Genomic DNA, 19,620 nt, shown 5'->3' with positions numbered 1-19,620 from the left:
CAATTTCTTCATTTCTTCATTGTTCCAATAAAGCAGCTGTAGGATAGTTCCTGGACAGGGAACACCCCTTCGCTCTTTACCCTTCTTGCCATTTAACACAGCCAAGGGCGAAGCTGCCTTGTTCTTCTGCAAGAGGGACCAACACCCACCAATGAGACTTAGGAGACAGGTGTGCCCTTACCTGAAGGTCTAACGCAGCCAGGGAGATGGTACCACCATCTCATGAATGTCTTGTGACGGACTCCTAGTTACACGTTTGGTTGCGCGCTTATGCTTCTCCATCTGTTTACACCAAAGCAGCAGAGTGTTTTATTCAAAGATCTGTTTGAAGTATTTGCATACTTACGATACTGGTGCATTGCTGAGATCATCCTTTTATTTGCTGTAGTATCTGAAATGCAGTCTCCAAAGGAAAAGTGAAGACTGTCCCCATCCTAAGAAATGTACAGCCTGAGCATATTACAGCAATATGGCCACTGGTTACATTTTAGCCTGTCTTTCCCCTCACTTTTCAGAAGCAATCCATTGCTTTGCCTTCTTTTAGCAGTTACGGGAATCTGATCAAAAGTAGAAACAGAGGAAAGAGACAGCAATGCAATAGGGAAATACTCAGATGCAAGGCTGGTATGAATCTTTCTGGCATAGACTTGCTGTGAAGCCTTGTGACAAATGAGTGTCCCATCAGAATTTGGCAGACCGGTCTAGGTGGCAAGGATAAAGCACTGTAACTCTCTCGCTTGCTGGGGCTGGTTTCACTAGCTGATTTATAAGTAAGAAGTTTGCCTTGAGGAAAGGGAGGTAGGGAGGAAACGGGTATCAGCATCTTTTTTAACCAAAAGGTCAGTGAATCCCTCTGCCCACACAGACTGTGGCTAATGGTCAAATAAGAGCAGAGGTGATTGCCCCTACTCTTTTTTCCCAAAAGAGCACAGGCTGGTTGATCATTAACAGAGTCAAGCTGATCAAGCAACCCACCACGGCTGTTTTTCCCTGTACTACCCTTGTACTTGTAGTGGACTAATAGGAAGATGGTTGAGGATCCGAAGAGAAAGCCGCTCATGGTTCTTGCTGTCCTCTTCCTGCTCAGCTCAACACAAGCAGGTAAGAAAAACATGAGTGCCTGGCAAGGCATTGAAGGTTTTACATAGAAGGATCTGAATTCAATTCTCCCTAAACAACTGTGTGTCAAGAGGTCTTTGCTATAATCTAGTTAGGTGCCGGGAGAAAGGGTAGTGCAAGAATGGTCCTTTCTTCTCCCATGCTTTGATTCAATCAGTCTCAGTGACTTAGTTCCACTAACCTGATTTAAAAGAATGATCCCGGTTTACCCTGAAGTGTAAGGAGGCAGAAAAGGGATCACTTGACCTCTGGCACTGGCATCTCCTGCTTTGAAAGCTTAGCAAGTGTATTTTGCAGTAGCTGAGAGAAAATAAACAGACACCACATTTCCATTTCTTTCTTTAATTGTACTGCCAATGAAACTGCTTTTGTGCAGATTCAAGGCTGTTTCACTTCCTCCAGTCCAGAAAGGGAAGGTGCATACATTGTCATGGCAGCAGGATGCAACCATGCCAGTTCATAAAGTAATATTTTGTAGGTCAGAAGGGATCGTTTAATCAATTATTTGGCTTCCTGCTCATCGCAGGTTAATAAATTTCACCTTCAGTCCTTCAGTAAATCCAACAATTTACCTTCAACAAGCCTTCCAAAATAGCAGTCCTCTGAAATGACAAAAGATGGAGAACCCATCTGTGGGTAACCTAGCTACACATACTGCTACCTATACATACTGCTAAACTTCTATGCTTGCTTTCTAGCCTAAATTCGCTCAGTTTTTTACTAGCTACAAGTTTGAGATTTTTTTTTTTGCCATCTAGCTCAAAGTACCTTCCAGTAGCTGCCTTTTCCTTCCCATGTTTCCTTCTATTCCTTTGAAAAGAAATATCCCCATTCAGTGGTGACTACCTGTTAGCAACCATTTTTTTAAAGATCTAATAGCCAGCTCATAAATGTACTTAGTAGCTGGCATTTGTGGCTGATATGGAAAAAAAAATCCAACAGAATGTCATTCACGTCTCAGTAAAACAACTCTCAGAAGTCAAAGCTACCATGACATCCATGGTTATCTTCCCCAGCCAGCACTGGAATTCCATCAAAAGACAGAAAAAACTTTATCAGACAGATAAAGTTTACAGAATAGGCTGATTTTAATTTATGTTCTATCCTTGTAATCTTTATCAGTAAAAGCAAGATTGCTACCTTCATTTTCCTAATGAATTAGAATGAGCTTTTTTTTTCCATTGCACAGATGCAGACTAAATATGCTATTCACTCCCTCTCATTGCAGGGAATACAGACAGACTCTCAGGGCATCACTGCACTGACTTCCAGACAGCAAATTTCCTACGGGGCAGTAAACTTAAGGTCCAGTTTCTTCTATTCACCTCCTCAAGCCCCAGCTGTGGCAAGCTGATTTTAGCTGATGATGGCATCAAGAACTCCAGCTTCAACAGCAGCCTGGAAACCAAGATCATAATCCATGGATTCAGGTGAGAGAAAGAAGAGCACTGTGACAAAGTTTTTACGGGTAAATTAAACGCTGTCGGGGCATTCCCAAGAACTGGGTGGGGCTGGCACGGAAACCCCCTGCTCGTGTGATCTTCTTGGTCTCCCCAGCAGAGTGGCTGCGTGCAAAACACCTGCTAAGAACAGAGTCTGGAGTGCTCAGCTCCAAAATGGACCTGGGAATTGTCTGGATGACTGTTGGTGGGCCAGGGCCAGAGACATGGAAAATGCTGCTGACAACCCTCATTACAACACAATTTGAAGTCTTTTAGTTTGTGACCAGCTGCCTATTTTGTATGTCTTGCACATTTTTTGGAGCCTAAAAAAAATTAGGAAATTACCTTTCTTGCTCTCGCTCTCTCACTCTCACTTGCTCTCTTGCTCATTCTTTCGCTCTCTCCTCTTTTACCTCTTTCCTTTTCTTTCCTTCTTTCAACCTTTTTATTTAAGAAGTCTTTTCTTCAAGATTCTTGCCCCTTTAAATTGTCTTCTTGGAGCTCATGTCCTGATTTATCAACAGCCTGGATTAGTCAGCTGTTTAGGAGCCCTGCCAGACACATTATACTTCTATTCTTGAAATTGTAGGCTTTTAAGACGGGTTTTTTTAAGCTGTCACCATTCTGCAAGCTTATTTTACTGTGCCCTTTTTCAGCCAGGTGTGACCAAATAACATTACTTGTTTTGATGTGCAAAAGCCTGAATGGAAAGTACATAGAAGACCAGGATGGAACCACAGAAGATGTTGCAGGGTCTTTTCAGAAAACCAGCTGTTCCCTCATGTGACATAGCACACGCCCAACAGGTAGTCTTAGGGGAAGTGGGTAGAACACAGCCTCCTCAGTTTTCCTTGAATTCTTGGGTGTAGAATTTCTTTTTTAATTGTCTACAGATGAGGAAATGTTGGAGTGAAAGACTAGGTGATTTGACCAAGGACTTCCTGCCAGTTGGTAGCAGAGCAGGATCCAGGTGTTCCCGGTCAGCTCACTGACTCCACATGGGCTCTGTGGTGGCTAACGGAAGCACCACAGCAAAACTGAGATCTCAGCCTAAGCCCTGCAAATGTTATCATCTCATTCATTAAAATATCTGATTCTCTTCTGAATCAGCCCATTCTGGAAAGTGTTGTTACACCACCGCAAAGAAATGCCAGGTGTCGGTGTCTGGCACCAGAAAAAACTTTCAGCAACTGTCTGGCAGCCTCCTCTGAGACACGTGAAGCTCCAACACCAGTGAACACCATATTGGCACATGCCCTACTTTGGAAGACACCTGACACACTTGTTTCTGATGACTCCACAGGGCTTTGGGTACCAAACCTTCCTGGATTGAAGGGCTTGTCCATGCCATACTGCATACAAGCCAGGTGAACGTGATTGCAGTAGACTGGGTTTATGGGTCTACAGGAGCCTATCCCTCCGCAGTGGAAAATGTCACACAGCTGGCCCTCTCCATCTCACAATTCATCAGCAAGCTCCTGGTAAGCTACTGTGCATTTCCAGTGGGGGGGAGCATGGCCAGAGAATATCATTCATGCAAACAATCCAGAGAACTGCTCCCAACCTGCTGTCTGCAGGAGCTGGACAAGCAGGGTCTTTATTCCAGAGTGAGCGCTGTATAGCACTGAAAAGATTTCTTTTTTTCCTTCTCTCTCAGTCCAGGCTTGAGCATGCCACTGTTTTTCTTCTTTCTCTTGAGTTTTGACATTTTCTGGAAAAACATCCCAGTTGTCAGCTGCCCTTCCAGCCCGGGACAAACCTGAAGGATGCCTTGGGTTTTCTCAGGTCCATGCTTCACTGGACGGTCGTCTTCTTCTGCCCGGAAATTTTGTCCAGAGAGCTGGAGGGGGTGGGATTTGAGGCTATTTTATATTTGCTTTAGGCTTCAGATATACTTCCCAGTAGCTGGAAATCCCCAGATGTATCCCAATTCGTTCGTGCACAGCACATCTGAACAACACTTACGCAATGAGAGCGATACATCTTTGTGTTAACCACACAAACTCTTGCGTAAACTCTCCATGTAACGTTTGCACTGCAGACCCAGGCTGCACAGCATGGGAGTTCCTGGGTACTCACCACATTGTGCACAGTCACACATTTCTATCCAGAAATACGGCAACCCTTGGAGCCACTGTGTCATTAGAAGGATGGGGCTGGGGGCTGGGGTGGAGGGGCAGAGGACTGTCACCCCTCATTCCTGATTAGTTCACACAGTGAACAAATGACTGAGCTGGACGGTGTCCCCACCACTCATTCCATGTCTGTGCTGAGCTCTAGTCCAGCTACTTAAGGACTTTTTCTGTCCAGCCTCTCCTGCAACACTACACCACAGAAGACTGTATTCTCTTCTCATAAGCCTCAGTACTGCTCCGGGATATGGCCTCATACGTTTCAAAGTCAGGATTTTTCATCTTGCCCCCACGCTCTCATGCACCATATGGTCTCCCATTGTTCGGTACTGCATCATGCAGACCAGCCTGCGGGCAGCTGAATTCCTGTGGACGGCGTCATCTCACATCAGGTCTAAGTGGCTGTGCTTTACCTGGCAGTTCAGCCCATGGATAAATCCTTAATCTCTGAAAATATAATCTTAAAATTCTAATCAGGATAATGGTACAATGGTGGTATAAAAGTGAAAAAAAAATTCCTCTGCTTTACTGAGAAAAAGATTATTCACATGGTGAACATGGGTCACAGCTGAGAAAGGGAAATTCAGTCTGAAGCAAGCTGTGGAAAGGGAAGCTACAGGCTATGTAGTTATGAACAGAAGCATCCGACTGACCTGGTTAGGGTTGGATTTGCATCTGTGGACCTGAAGAAAGACTCTGAAAAACAGAAAGGGCAATACCCATCATTCCTACATCTATTTGGTTCTCCACCATACACCTCAAAAGCAATCCTATATTAGAAGAAACAGAGCTGCTGTGTGGGCTGGGACAGGGTATTTCACCTTTCTGCTACAGAAACATTAATTTGTATTATCATCAATCTGCAGGCCCTGGGAGTCTCAGGGACATCCATCCACATCATTGGGGTAAGCCTCGGTGCACATGTCGGGGGCCTGGTGGGGCACTTCCATGGCGGTCAGCTGGGACGGATAACAGGTATCATAAAACTGAGTCTTGGGTCCTCACCTGGTCTTCAAGGAAGAGAATGAAAGAGTAAGGAAGGGGAGTCCTCCATAGTGGTCTTTTAATTGCATAAGGGCTCATTAGATCTAAGCTTACGGGCTTCTTCCTAGCTTCAGAAGAGCCTGACAATGCCTTTCCAGCCATCAGTCCCCTCCACATCGCCAAAAGAATGCATGTATTTGCAAAGGGCTCCTTCCACCTCTGTTCCACTCTTCAAATTGGTGCCAGCTTAAAAGAATACAAGGCCTCATGACTAACGAAAACCTACAACACCCACGTGCTTTGCTTCCACTTTATAGCATGTATACCTCTGTGGTTCTTAAAATTAAAGCCCACAATGTATGTCATTGGGGGGAAGCAGCAAGAGTGAGCTGCTCTGCAGGAAAATGTGAGCTGAGAGCCAAGGGGACAGCAAGGTAGGCAGGGGCAGTGGCCTCACTGACAAGGGACACAGTCTTGCCATATCTGGGCAAGAAGAGCAGAGCAGGTCCAGTGACAGGAACCAGGGTCATCCACAGTCCAGTGATCACCACGTAAGTCTGTAGTGATGAGGCAAGCCCAACATCGAGCCAGGAAGTCAAGTCAGCAAGATAAAAGCAGGACCAGCAAGACACAGGGCTGGGCATGGCATCCCTACAACACATCTCAGGCAAGGACCAAAGGCAAAAGCCTGAGCCAATGTTGGGGGGCCCCAGATAAGGCTTCTTGCTGTTCTCTCCTGTATCAGCTGTTTTCACAGTAGACTGGTCTAAGGCCATCCAGTTGTACCAAATCAGACCTGACCTTAAACACAGACAGCCAGACTCCTGGGTATGAGGAAGAGGTTACAGTGGAGGAATTACAGGGAAAGATGGTTAGAGGCTGATCGTGGCATTTGGAGGCTTTTTGGTTCACTCAGGGCCTTGTCAGCCTTTAGCTATGGAGTGTGAATAGAGTCACAGAATGATCTAGGTAAGAAGGGACTTTGGAAGGTCTCTAGTCCACATACACACCCCCTCAAAGCAGGGCTGCCTTCTAAATCAGATCAGGTTGCCAAGTTCTGGGAATCCCCAGGGATGGAGATTCATTTTGATAGGAGGGAAAATGCCACCAAGAAGGAACAGACATAAAGGCTCCAGTAGAGTGACCACAGCTCCCAGTCTGCCTCAGCCCATGGCAGGTATGTCTCACAGAGGTATCTTCAAGGAGAGTCTCACTGCACACTCGGCAGGGCAGTCCAGAGAAATACTGGTTCAGCCTTCACATGTCACAGCTACCCACACTGCATGAAATACAGGCATTTCTTAACAGGAGCTGAGTTTCATGCCAGGCCCTTTTTTAAGCTGTGAATCAAAGTTTACATTAGGAGGGACTTGGAGTAACTACTCTCCTGCACCAGGATTTTATGATTAGCAACATCTTCAGATGAGCAGAAGCAGACTCTTTCCCAGGAAAACATGGTAATTAACTACAGAGTCAGAGACTCTTCCCCTTTATGTTGTCTACATGTAATAAAAGCTCTGTAGGTTTATTTATTCCATTAATTTTTAACTCTGCTAGAAGACAACCCTTTTTCTAGACTCCTGATTGTCCTATGATTTCGTAGGCACACTGGGCATTGCAAGTTCCAGTTCAGATTTAGGAGCCTGAAGACCCCCTAATTCCTGGGTGGAATTAGACCCAAGATATGTCTGATCTCATCTCCTGCTTTCTCAAGCACATGCACACACGCACAGAGAAATGTGATCCCAGAGCCATAATTTGCTGAAGGGTTATCAATCACTTGAAAAAGCTGTGGAGCAAAACCAGAGTAAGTGTTGGAGATCAGAGCGCAGACTTTATTTCTGTGAAGCGAGTTTCTTTAACCCATGCCTGTTCCTGTGGATATCTCCCTGCCCAGGAAAGCAAATGGTACAGGAACTGGAATGAACAGCCCATATCCAAAATTGCTGAAGAGCAATTTGTTTCAATACTCGCAGAGGAAATGAAAAAGCCTAAAGGAATTCAGCTGCATACAGTATAGCTTCAGTGAATAGTTTTCTTAGCTGCTGAGGATGTACATCTCAATGGATTTTATGCAACTTGTGCTTGGAGGAGATAGGCATAGAGAATAGAGGATAGAAACGTGCTTGCTTCGGAGCTGTGCTAGAATTGATTGTTGCTCATATTAGGTGTTTCTCCCTCCTCAGGAAAAACTTCAAGCTGTACTGAATAACACTTTTCAGTATCTCTTAAAGCCTTTAAGTAAAACTTGGTCTGTAGAAGTGGGTGGGGAACCTCTCGGCTTTTTGTATGTGTCAAGATTAAAGAACACGGAAGAAAAATTAAAGCAGTAAATTCTTCTGACCACTTGTCCCATTATTAGCTTTTATTTACAAAAAGAATAGGAAAGAATTTTTTTCCCTTCTTTCCCTTTTCCTCCTTCCCTCCCCCCTCACAAATGCAGACACATCAGTTTGTCTATTGTTGATATTGCCTTCTCCATAGAGAATTAATGGGACTGAGTCCAAGGCAGTGAAACTGGCCAGCTCTAAGGCTAAGTGGCATGTGGAGCAAAGCTGCTTCTTAAACTATTGTTGTTGCCTGGGGAGTGAAAAAAATCTGGTGAGATTACTTTTCTACGAAAAGTGAACAGGATAAACCTCAGCCAGAACAAAAAAAAATTATCTTTAAGCTGTTCCTTGGTATTGCCAGGGATAATTTTCTGTATTCCTTTGACTCCCCAGAAGACTCTAGGAGCAAGTTTTAGGCAAAAATGTAGATGGCTGCTTAAGAACTCCATTTTATTTGTAGGGAGAGGGGTCAGAAGCCTCTTTGTTTTAAGGATGTTTGATAGCGTCAAACCTTTGTAATGCTTGGATTGGTTAATGCCTGGGATGCTGAATTCATCACCTAACTGATGACCTTCAGTGACATTTCTCAGACTGTGGTGCTAATACAGATGACAGTACAATTAGGGAAAGTGTTATGAGTTTGATTCTCTTTCAACAAAAATCCAAAAGACACTCTGCACCCACTCTGTCAGAGCTATTTGAAGCTCAGTCATGGCTTTACAGCCTAGAAACTTGAGGTACAAAACTGCTAAAGGGGAGTGGAACGGCGGAGTTCACGGTAAGGAAGCTGTAGTGGAAGTTAGCGGGGGCAGAAACCATTCTGGAGCATAATCAGTGCGACCTGGGAATAATTTATCACTTCTGCCTAGCTACATTTTTAAAGTTTTGGATAAAATAACTGGTCCAGAAATAAGAAAGAGAGGGGCTGAAGAGCACTTGTTGAGGCATTTGATTTTGTTACAGGCCTGGATCCCGCAGGCCCTAAGTACACCAGAGCCAGCCCTGAGGAACGCCTGGATCCTGGGGATGCCCTCTTCGTGGAAGCCATTCATACCGATGCTGACAGTAAGCTGGCTTCCATCTTCTTCGTCCGGTGCTTGTGTTCCTCCTGCCATCGTTATTGCTAAGGAGTCTGCAGGTCATTGTCCCTTTTTTGCCAGATCATCATGAGTTCACATTCACTCTGAGGAAGTTTCCTGATTAGAGAGGCTTTAATGATTAATTCATTGGCAGGTACCCATACCCCAGAGCACTTCAAGCAAGAGACAGGTGGAGATTAGGCAGAGAGCAATCTTCCAGCAAATATTTTTTCCTTAACCCTGCTACAGCAGAGTGAGTTTATGCAGAAGCAGCTTAGCATGGCTTTTACCACCCAGAAGGAATTTACGTGTCTAGTCTCCCTTTGCTTTTTCCCACCTGACATTGGAAAGGTGCCACTGCGAGTGCCGGTGTCAAACCAACAGCTGGTACAACAACAGAGTAACTTTTCTAAAGCACTTAGAGTCTACGTAGGCAGAACATGTGCTGAAGAATAATGTGGTGCCTTTGAGTCACATCTCTTGCCTGAAGATCACGAAAATCTCTACCAACATAATTCTCAATCATGCCTCATAATCCCCCATTAAGGTTGTGGTCATTTTTGTTCTCCTTTACACAGAAACAAGAACCTGAGTCACAGAGGTGGCAATTAAGTCGCAGTTCCCAGTTATTTTGATGGCAGGGCCTGGAGCGCGCTCTGTTCCATGCAGCAAACCTGCACAATGCAGGAAGGAACAGGAAATCTGTCCTTGCTGTCTCCAACACTGGAGCTGGGTCCAGCACTACTAATGTCCAACCAATTACTGGGGCCTGTCATACACCATGTAGAGTAAAGCCTATAGAAGAACCAAGTGTAAGAAGTGGCATTTCACCTCCTTTCAGATTTCGGGATCCGCATTCCTGTAGGCCACATCGATTATTTCGTCAATGGAGGCAAAGATCAGCCAGGATGCCCCAGATTCATCTCTGCAGGTAAGAACATTCTGTGGCCAAGCAAAGGGCTTTCATGGCCATTTAACAGCCTGTGAAAATGCTGTTTGGCAACCAGCTCCTGCTACAGTCAGGGCAGACATCAAAGCGAGACAATATGTATTATTTGTAAAGAACTATGGCAGCAGAGATTCATGGCCCACATCTCCTCTCAGCAGTACAAGAAGCAGCTGAAATTAAAATCACATACAGGTCAAGTGTCTTGGCAGCACCGCTGTCACGAGACATGATTTTAGCGATACTTCTGTATGAGCCAAAACCCTAGCATCAGCAGAGTTTGTATCAACAAAGAAAACATTTTTGCTAAAAAGGCTCTTAGGTACTACTAGCAAAAGCTTCTTCTTGTTTTCATGCTGCAAGCTGTGTCTATACTTAGACAGCTTGTATGATTACTGCCCTTTCCTTCTAGAGAATAGGACTTTACACAGTAACTAGTGTGGATAAATATTCAAATAAGTTCTGGATGAGCCAGCTGCATTGAGGTTACAGGGGACACCTACGGTACCTCAATTTCCATAGCTGGGGTCCCAGTGCAGGTGGGAGTCAAAGGTATTGTTCTCCCTTGCAGAGAGCTTGGGGCCTCATCAATGGTACGCTGATGAAGACATGGCAGCCCTGTGGTCCCCCTCTTCTGAGGGACTCTTAGTCTGGGAGATACACTTCTAACTTCCAGCGTAACTTCTCTTGCAGTGGGATCTGGGCTTGTAGTCACAGAGATGCTCTGCAAAATGTTATTAATGGGAAGGGCATCGCTGCAGAATCAGTAAGAGTGTTTCTTGACTCTCAGTTCCTTGGGAATATGCAAAAAAACGGAAGCCAACAGAAAGGCTCATGGCCGCTTTTCTCTCAGTGCGTTTTTTCTTGCAGGCTATAAGTATCTGATCTGTGATCACATGAGGGCAGTACATCTCTATGTCAGTGCCTTGAAACATTCCTGTCCGATCATGGCGTTCCCCTGTGCAAGTCATCAAGATTTTTTAAACGGTCGTTGCCTGGATTGTGTTGACCCTTTCCTGTTCTCCTGTCCCAGAATAGGTACAGTACCAGCATGAGACCTTCCTGGAGCAGATGACAATACATTCCTGATGGGTGTCAGTGCAGAGCACAGTACACAGTTCAGATTCCTCTGAGCAGGATTTGCTTTGGATCTCCTTGGGGATAGTGAGAAGCTGTTTCGTTTTCGGGCTTCTGTAGAGAAGCTCTAAAAGCTCATATATTGCCCAAGGGAGAACACCAAGATTTTTAACATTTCTGATCTTTAAACGTTTCATAGGGCCCAGAAATGAGTTGAAAGAGAGTCTCCAGAATCACCTGCCTAACAAGTGGGCAATTAGCTCAAAAAGTGTCTTGTTTAGAGAAGCAGCTGGAAATTTTAGCCCAAACCTGAAGTCCCATTCTCCTACAAACCACTCACTGTTGCTGTGTCACCTCCTTCTCATAAATTCCTGCCATGGCCACCCCAAAGGTGAACTCCCTGGACTAGGAGAAGGTAATAGTTGCCTCTTTTAGGCTTCGAAAATGGGCTGTGGCACGAGGAGAGGAAGTGTCCTCTGGTGCTATTTGCAGTCTGATACCAGAGGAATATGAGGAGAGGCCTCTTTTGGTATAGGTGCTCTCAAATCAGCCACCCCTCCCCATCTCAACTAGCCACATTGTCAGCTAGTTAGTGGTGCAGGCCTCAAGTTATGGTGGTCTTCTCACTTGACCAAGAAATTCAATTTCCCAGCACCTTGTGTTTGCATTGTCATTTACATCTGCACTAAGTTCCCTGACTTGGCAGTCTTTAGTTTTGCTCATTTTGCACAGGTGCAACTGATGGCGCATTTTGTTAGCAGAGGAATGAAACAAAGCCACCAAGAGGTACTCTAATGAAGATTACCTGGGGTAGCCAGAATAGGTTTTCTGAGGGGGATGTCAACCTCTCAAACAGACACCACATACCTGGGCTTGCTCTCATTTGCACTGGTATAAAGAAAGGGTCTGTCCTCCAAGACAGCAGAGTTGGTCAGGCTGAGTGGAGGTGAATCAGCACCAATTATATTTCTGTTCTGGGTCATTCATGGCTTTCCCTGCACTTTCCTCCTGCAGGTCTGCTGGAGCAGGCAGGTGTCAACATGAGAAAGCTGCCCAAGGAAGTGAAAGTTTATTTAATGACCAGCCCCTCAGTCCCATTCTGTGGTAAGTAGCAATGAGAAAAAACGAGTCAGAAGGGGGTTGACCAAATGAGGCAGATTCTCTGGGGAGATCAGGTAGTTACAACTCACCATCCCCATCAGAATCAGCTGCTGTGTCCCAGATAGTCTGAGAAACACAGCTGAAGAGCAATAACCCTGCACATCTCCCCCATAACGCCCTTTCTACTGGGTTTATTAGTGTGGGCACAGCCCTGGATTAGGACAGCCACATGGTTTCAGGACTGAAGTAAAGGGTAGTGAAAATGCCTGTCTGTTTACACTGGACTGTGCAGGCCTGCCCACTGTGCCTCTCATAGCACAGAGACTAGTTTCTTTCTTACGTCTGTTTAATCTTTTTTCTGCTGGTGGGGCCAGGGAGTGAGTGCTAGAGGCCTTCTTTTGGCAGGGGTAGGTCCAACTGATAGTACCCGCCCTCACTCCCACATACTTTGCCTCTTGCTCAGTGTATCACAGCCTGGTTGAGTTCCACTTGCAGAAGAAAAGAAACACAGTCACCAGCATTGAGATCACTTTCTGCAGCAACAGCACCAAGGACACAGTGAAGATCACCATGTGAGTGACGATGCATGCTTCTGGCCTGTTTTTTTCCTAGCTCCATGTGTAAGGATGTTTATCCCAGTCCAGGAAAGGCACAACAATAGCGTCTCTCCCCGAGTGCAGTCACTGCGTGATGAATCACAACCTTTCTTCTTGAGTCCCTCCACATTTACCTTAAATGCTGTCAAGAATCAGGCATCTGCTACCATTACTCAGTAACCCTAGCTAGGTCCATCTCTTCCCTGAGTGCACAAAGCAGTAGGTATACTCTGGGATCCCCAAATTTGCATAGTTTTATGTTGCTACGCTGGTTCCTTTTCTACAACATACCCTTGCCTAGTGCCAATTCAAACTGCAGTCACTGTCAGATAGTTATTAGCTCTACTCTGCCAGATAGAGATGGCTACAGCAAGACCCCATCCACCAGAGGTTCCAGACTGCTGGACTTGGTGGCTTAGACATTTCTCATGATGCCCAATTGACAGCAGTTGCAAAGAGGAGACAAGTGCATCTCTGCACAGTCAGAAATGTGTTCAGTAGCTTGTTGCCACTGCAGTAATGCAGCAAAGCACTCAGGCTCCCATTGTAGGGAAAAGTCCAGGGAGCAGGGGACCAAGACCACACGTGTAGACAGACAGATCTCTCCTGAAAGCACCACCCTCCTCCAAACCGTATCTGAATTAAAGAACCAGACTCAGACTCCTGTTCCACAGCCCTTGCCTCAAGGGGATCTCCCCACCACAGAGAAGTTCCCCAGAAGAAGTCTTCCTCGCTTCTTCCTACAACTTCCTGCCCACTGCCGTGGGCTGGGAACCGCCATGTAGACAAGCAGCCAGCACATGCTGCTGGCTGCCTCAGGAAGCAGGAAAACAGTCTGCTAAAGAGCCCCAGCCAGCTCTCCTAGGGTCAGAGGGGTTCCAGCGCTGGCTCCCACACAGCCCTTACTGCTAAGCCAAAACGTTGTGACCTGAAGCTAATTGTGTTGCTGCTTCAGTCCTGGGCACCAGGAGGTAGAGATGAGAACGAGGGAAGGGGTTCTCCACCACACGGCAGGGTGCTCTCCAGCGTGCTCTCCAGCATGACATAGCTGCTTGGTCACAGATTTCCAGCCAGGCAGTGCAGTTTGGAGTTTATACTCCAGCCGGGTGGAGCTCAGTCTGTTCGACCCCTCCCCAGCTTGGAAGCCAAATCTGCCTTTTCCAAAGATGCAGGAGGCAGGAAATCGTAACACTCAGCTCAAGGCAAGACCCGTGATTTGCTCAGGAAGCCATGCAGCGCTTCCTTTTGCAGTGCCGGACACGGGGTTTGATAGGTGTCCAGCAGGAGGCATGTGAGCGCTGGAGAGCAAGGCTGCCTGGGGCAGCGAGACAGGCAGGCAATCCCGAGGCTTTGCTGTACCCTCAGGTTTTAAAGAGACAGTAAAGTTATAGCAGGGTAACTTATCCGGAGATACCCTTACCCTCGGAGAACAGCAGCTGTGTTTCATTTAAGTGCCTTCCTAAGAAGCACAAGGCTAAACCGAAAAATTTGCTTACAGCAATAAACCTACAGATTTGAGAGTATAAAATTGAAGATACTCCCTTTTAATTCACACTGTAGCAAAGAGCAAAGAAACTTCCCTGCTCTAGGCAAAGCTCAGCCCTCCAGTGCAGTCAAGCTCAGAGTGTCGAACGGGCATCTAAACATAGATTCTCACATCACAGATCACTGATGGATCACTGACTTATTTCAGGTGATCTGACACGCATGTCATCCTGCAGTTCCCCAGAAGTGCACAGGGACTCGGGAGCGTTCGGCTAGTCTCATACCTTCAGCAAGTGACTCACATGGTTGTGTCTTGCCTCACATTGCCCTTCTCTTCTCCTCTCCCCAACATCAATTCCAGTCTCACTCCTCGGGGATACCGTTACCCCACACGTTGCTCAGAGTGCCCCAAGAGACATGTCCCCAAGCCCCATAGCTGCCATGGGGCCGACAGAGTAAGGAGCTTGTTACACAGCACACTTCCCAGCTGCACTGCCATTGCTTACACATCACACGACATCATCCCCCCTATCCAAGAAAACATACTTCTGAAGCCAGCCAAGAGTCCTACACCCATCCAAAGGTTGTGTGGGGTTGCACCAAATGTCAGTCCCAGGAGTGACTTTCTTCAACCTGCCAAACCTTACTGTGTTCCTTTGCCCCAGGGCAGTGCTGGATCCTGCCCATGGACAATATGCAGTAGAGAGATGGCCTCCCCTCTGTTTTCCATTTGCTATCCATTATTCACCTTTATAACCACAATTTCGTGATGTTTCCTATTTTTGGCAGCTTCAAGCCAGACACAGTCAGACATAGTCAGACACACAAAACCTCCAGCATCTACCACTGCAGTCTAAGGGAGGGATGGGATGTACTGGTTTGGGTTGGCCACTCTGGCCTAGGAGGATGCTGAGTGCAGCTGTCAGCCTGCTCCCGGGAGCAACTTTGATTAGCAGAATTGTAGGCTCTTCCTGACTCTTTTGTCACCTCTCCCCTTTCCCTACCATCACATTTCTGATCAGGCAGTCGCCCAGGTGCTTCTGGGATTGTGCTGAGTCAGCTACACACATATTCTTCACGAGCACAAGGAAGTCGATGATCTCTGGCTCTTAGAGGTGCCAAGTAGATCAAGCATAAGAAGACCCACTGGATGACTCCATAGAAGGGAGGTGGCCACTTACGTAAAATGGCTGGGCAGCACCCCTTCGTGGCACATGATCGACTGGGCTCTGATCATTGGCTGTTTACACAACCTCTGGCATTTCTCAGTTCATGTTACCTGGGTAAGAGCACAGAGACAGACAAACGTCCCTCTATCCAAGCATCCCACCTTCAACATGGTCAAAAGCAAATACCTAGAGAAGAGTATAAAAAAAGGCAGTGTAAGCACGTAGCAATACTTCCCCCAAACAGTTTCCCAGTGTCTGACTAATTACATCTCAGGGATTTTCAGAGCCAAAGGTGAGATCTTTGTCCTTATTAGCTCCCAATGGTTTTGTCTTCCACGAGCTTGTTCAGTCCCCCTCCCATGACTTGTACAGTCATGTAAACTTTCTAGCATCCACAATATCCCACAGCAAGGATTTTAACAGCTTAAAAGGAATGGTACTCTGTGCAGTGTGAGATCTTCTTGAGCCTGCCACCTGTTAGCTTTCTTTGGTGACCCCTAGTTCCTGCACTGGAAGAAATGGTGAACAACCGATCCCTACCTGTGCCATTCATGATTTCATAGATGTTGACCTTATCTACCACTTACCTCTCTGTAGCAATCTGGGCAGTGTTTCAATCTATATGCAATAGCAAGAAGAATCGTTGTAATTGTGTGATGGAAGGAAGGATATTTATACAGAAATGTTCCTGACTTCAGAAATAGAACATGGAGAGACAGCCAATAAGACTCTCATGCAATGCCCTGTTTTGGCAGATGAGTCTTCTCACTCCATTTTAGTGTGTGAGGGCTTCACAATAATACCCCAGGTTCCTCCAGTGTTTCAACACGTCTGCATATGGCCTGCATCTGCAGGTTGATTAAATGTTCTCCCTCACACCTCTCCTCTCTCACCCTGCCTTGCAGACCTAAGCACCAGGAGATGGGCAAACGGCTGCTGGCCCACAGAGCTCCCCTCTGCCAGATAAACAGCGTGACACTGAAGTATCTCTCCAAGAATCAGTTTTGGAGGAAGGATGAGTCATTCATTGTCGGCAAGTTCTGTGTAGCCCCGCTGCCTCTTGATAGCAAGTAAGTCACAGGAATATCTTACAGGAATCCACTCAACCTGTGGATGCAGCTTGTGGTTTGAAACAATTCTCTCTCCCGTTCAGATAAACATGTAAAGAGGTCTCTCCCACCCCTATGTAGATCATTTTCTACCTGTTAGAGAGAAAAACTTCCAAGGTAGTTTTCTAGTTTTCTATGATTCTTCCCTCAGGATAAAAGTGTTGTGCCATGGAAGGAAAATGGCTGCAGCTCACATGACCTTGAAGATGCTTAAGTCACCAACCATGGCAAAAGCTTGTACTAACTAGAATTTGTTCCTTTTGTCCTTGCTTGCTCTCTCCATCTTCCCCCTGTCTACAATGGGCCCCCATTTGAAATATGGCAGACGCACATTTTTCAGGATGAGACAACAGAAGATCAGTAATACATTTCTGCTTCTTATAGTGTACAGGTTTATAAAGCACTAAGGTTAAAGACAACCATTTTGGCATTTTCTGGACCAGGCATTGTAGAGGATATGCCTTCAGCCATAATTTCCTTATCCAGAATAGAAACAGCCAAGTCCTTCTCATCCTGAGAGAGTTAATGGTCTTCTCCATAATACAATATTCTTGCCAGGAGTTTCACAGATCCAGAGGTCTTGCAGGCAGGGAAAAAGAGCTGTGTCTGTACTGACACATTAAACTCCATCCACATTGCTTCTGAGTTGACTCTTACGCCGGCTCCAGGCAGAAGCAAGCTAGTGGGTACTCCAAAACAGGGAAAACCAGAAGCAGAAGGGAGACTGGGCTCACATTCAAATTCTATTCTGATGGGCAGTAAGGAGACTCGAGCACAAGGCAGTAAAAATGTATCTAGTAGGCCCAGATAGGGGAAAAAAGAGGCATTCCTGTGTAAATACCAGGCACTCCCTTGAACATAAGGAGTATTCCTTACTAGCGTGCTTTGCAGGGGAAAGCACTCCAAAGTTGGGATGAATGTGCAGATACATGGCTTTTTATCACTTATGAATGGGACAGCATGCCATGTTGCCTTAAAGGTGTGCTAACCTGCACCCCTGGAAGCACTGGACTTGGCTGTGGTTCAGGTAGAAAGCTGTAGAGTTGCACAGGTTCACAACTATGCTCTTATCACTAAACTGGGAGCACTCAGAGCAACAATGGCACTGCTAGGAGGAGGCAGGGGAAAGGTGAAGGACACAACCCCATACGCACCCCTCCAGCCAGTTCATCCCAGCCAGGGCACAGCACCCTGTTCATCATACCCTTGCAAAGCAGCACGAGGTCCATCTGCAGCTTGCTTGCCTCTGTGTTAGGATAGCAACCTCCCCTGTTAATGCACAGCCTGACTTCCCTGTGCTCTTCCCGCAGCAGGACGATGTCATGCCTGCCCTGGAACCTCACCCTCCCTGGCAACAGAGACATCTCCTCCGAGCTGCCCGCTGCTTGTGCCTAGCACTGCCTTCGGAGCATGCAGGCATACCCAAAACCGGAAAGGGGCCCTAAACCTATTGCTGCTCTCTGCTCACAGGTGATACTTCCACCATAAAACTGGATGGGTTTTTACTTCCTGCATTAGGGACAGGGTGTCAAGGAAAAGAAGCGTGTGGCAGATGGGCGAGTACAAGGTTGATTGGTTACATCAAGACCTCTCAGTTAAAAGACTGGCTTGGGACTTTTATCTTACGGATTCTGTACCCAGCTCTGAAAGTGAGATGGGCAAGTCATTTAATCTCAAGGTTCGGATCTATAGAAAGAAGATAATATCACTCTTCCTACAACAGGAGTATTGGGATGATTAATTTGTGGTTTATATTAAAGTGTCCTGAGAACTTCATATTAAAAATGAGAAGTATTATTTTTCCTCATCAAGGGGAAACTGTGTGGTTCAGGTTTGGCACAGGAAGGAGTCGTTCTTAGCCAACTCTCCAATGGGAAACTCACTAGTCCTATCTACAAGACACTTTCAGAGACCCTATTGATTTCATGTTAGGGCTCCTGCTAAATAATCAGAATTAATTTCCTTCCCATGACAGGCTTGGAGCAGCTCTTCTGGCTGTTGGCTTGTTCTCTTTGAAGCTCACATGAAGTGAAACAGACACCAGGAGCACGGTAGTGCTCTTGCATCCAATTTTGCACTGCTTTGAACAACTGCCCAGAATAGAAGGTAATACGAGGAGAATGGAGCATCATAGCTACAGGGCCACCTAACACAAATTAGTCCCAGGAACTCAGCACAGTTCAGAAACGTAGCCTAGATTTGGAAAGAATTGGTGAGAGATTACAATATGAGAGACACATACATAGAAACAGCCCTCACCCATTCACACCTTTTCCATCACCTTGATGCATATGCAAATGAAAGAGGAGAAAGTCTTAACATCACTTCTGCCCACAAACCACATCTTCTACAGACCATTTTCTCTGGTTCTCTGGACTGGCTTCACTGGGTGATAGAGAAGTGCACCAGGAACACTATGGTCAGGAGAGAGGGACATGCTAAAGGCTGTTCTGCCGTGATGAAGCCTCAGTCTTTTGGCATGAGCTGTCACTACTGCTTCACTAGACAGTGTCGCTGCAGGGATAGCTCCTGCTTTCAGCTCACATCCAAGCTTTTGGTCCCTGCCATGTGGCTGTTTGGAAGGCCAGCTAACAAACACCATCTCCAGCATACACTCAGGAGAGAGTTAGAGCTGGGCTCTGACAACCTGACAGAGGTACAGGTTAGTTGGTGCCATGATTGAAGGGTTTCCAGGGAGCGTCTTTTTGAAGACTGGAACGTAACCTCGGCAGGCACCTGTGAAGGGCAGTGTGTAATTCAGCCCAACGCAGTCCACTACTGCAGGGAGGTGTATAAAGCACCACAACGGATGCAGTTTCATTGTGCATTTCGGTTCCTTTGCAGAAGGGACACCAGCAGCTCTCATGTTAATATTCTGGAGGCATTTCCTAGCTGCGAAGGGCAATGGGGTCAGGCTGAAGCAAGATTGCAGCAACAGAGCATGGTAACAACCATTAGCAGGATGGGTGCAGCTGCATGGGGGAGCCCCTTTTTCCTGCCCTGGAGTGACAGCAAAGGTGAGCAGCATGAGGAGCACTGTACGCCATGGAT

General features: G+C 46.3%; 1 protein-coding gene across 1 annotated transcript; it reads left to right on the top strand.

The window, feature by feature from the left end:
• The first annotated feature begins 1,023 nt into the window (after positions 1–1,023).
• PLA1A (phospholipase A1 member A) lies at positions 1,024–18,349 on the top strand. Its single transcript, XM_075166577.1, has 11 exons — positions 1,024–1,101; positions 2,348–2,549; positions 3,865–4,042; positions 5,560–5,668; positions 8,971–9,072; positions 9,928–10,017; positions 10,903–11,070; positions 12,124–12,213; positions 12,674–12,782; positions 16,366–16,530; positions 17,880–18,349. Exons 1-11 carry the CDS (start codon positions 1,029–1,031, stop codon positions 17,962–17,964), a joined length of 1,371 nt encoding a protein of 456 aa, XP_075022678.1. The 5' UTR covers positions 1,024–1,028; the 3' UTR covers positions 17,965–18,349.
• Positions 18,350–19,620: the final 1,271 nt, after the last annotated feature.

Source organism: Calonectris borealis, chromosome 1 (genome assembly GCF_964195595.1).
Source record: "Calonectris borealis chromosome 1, bCalBor7.hap1.2, whole genome shotgun sequence".
NCBI lineage: Eukaryota > Metazoa > Chordata > Aves > Procellariiformes > Procellariidae > Calonectris > Calonectris borealis.
Note: the sequence above shows the minus strand (reverse complement) of the source record. Positions and strands in the feature narration are given on the sequence as shown.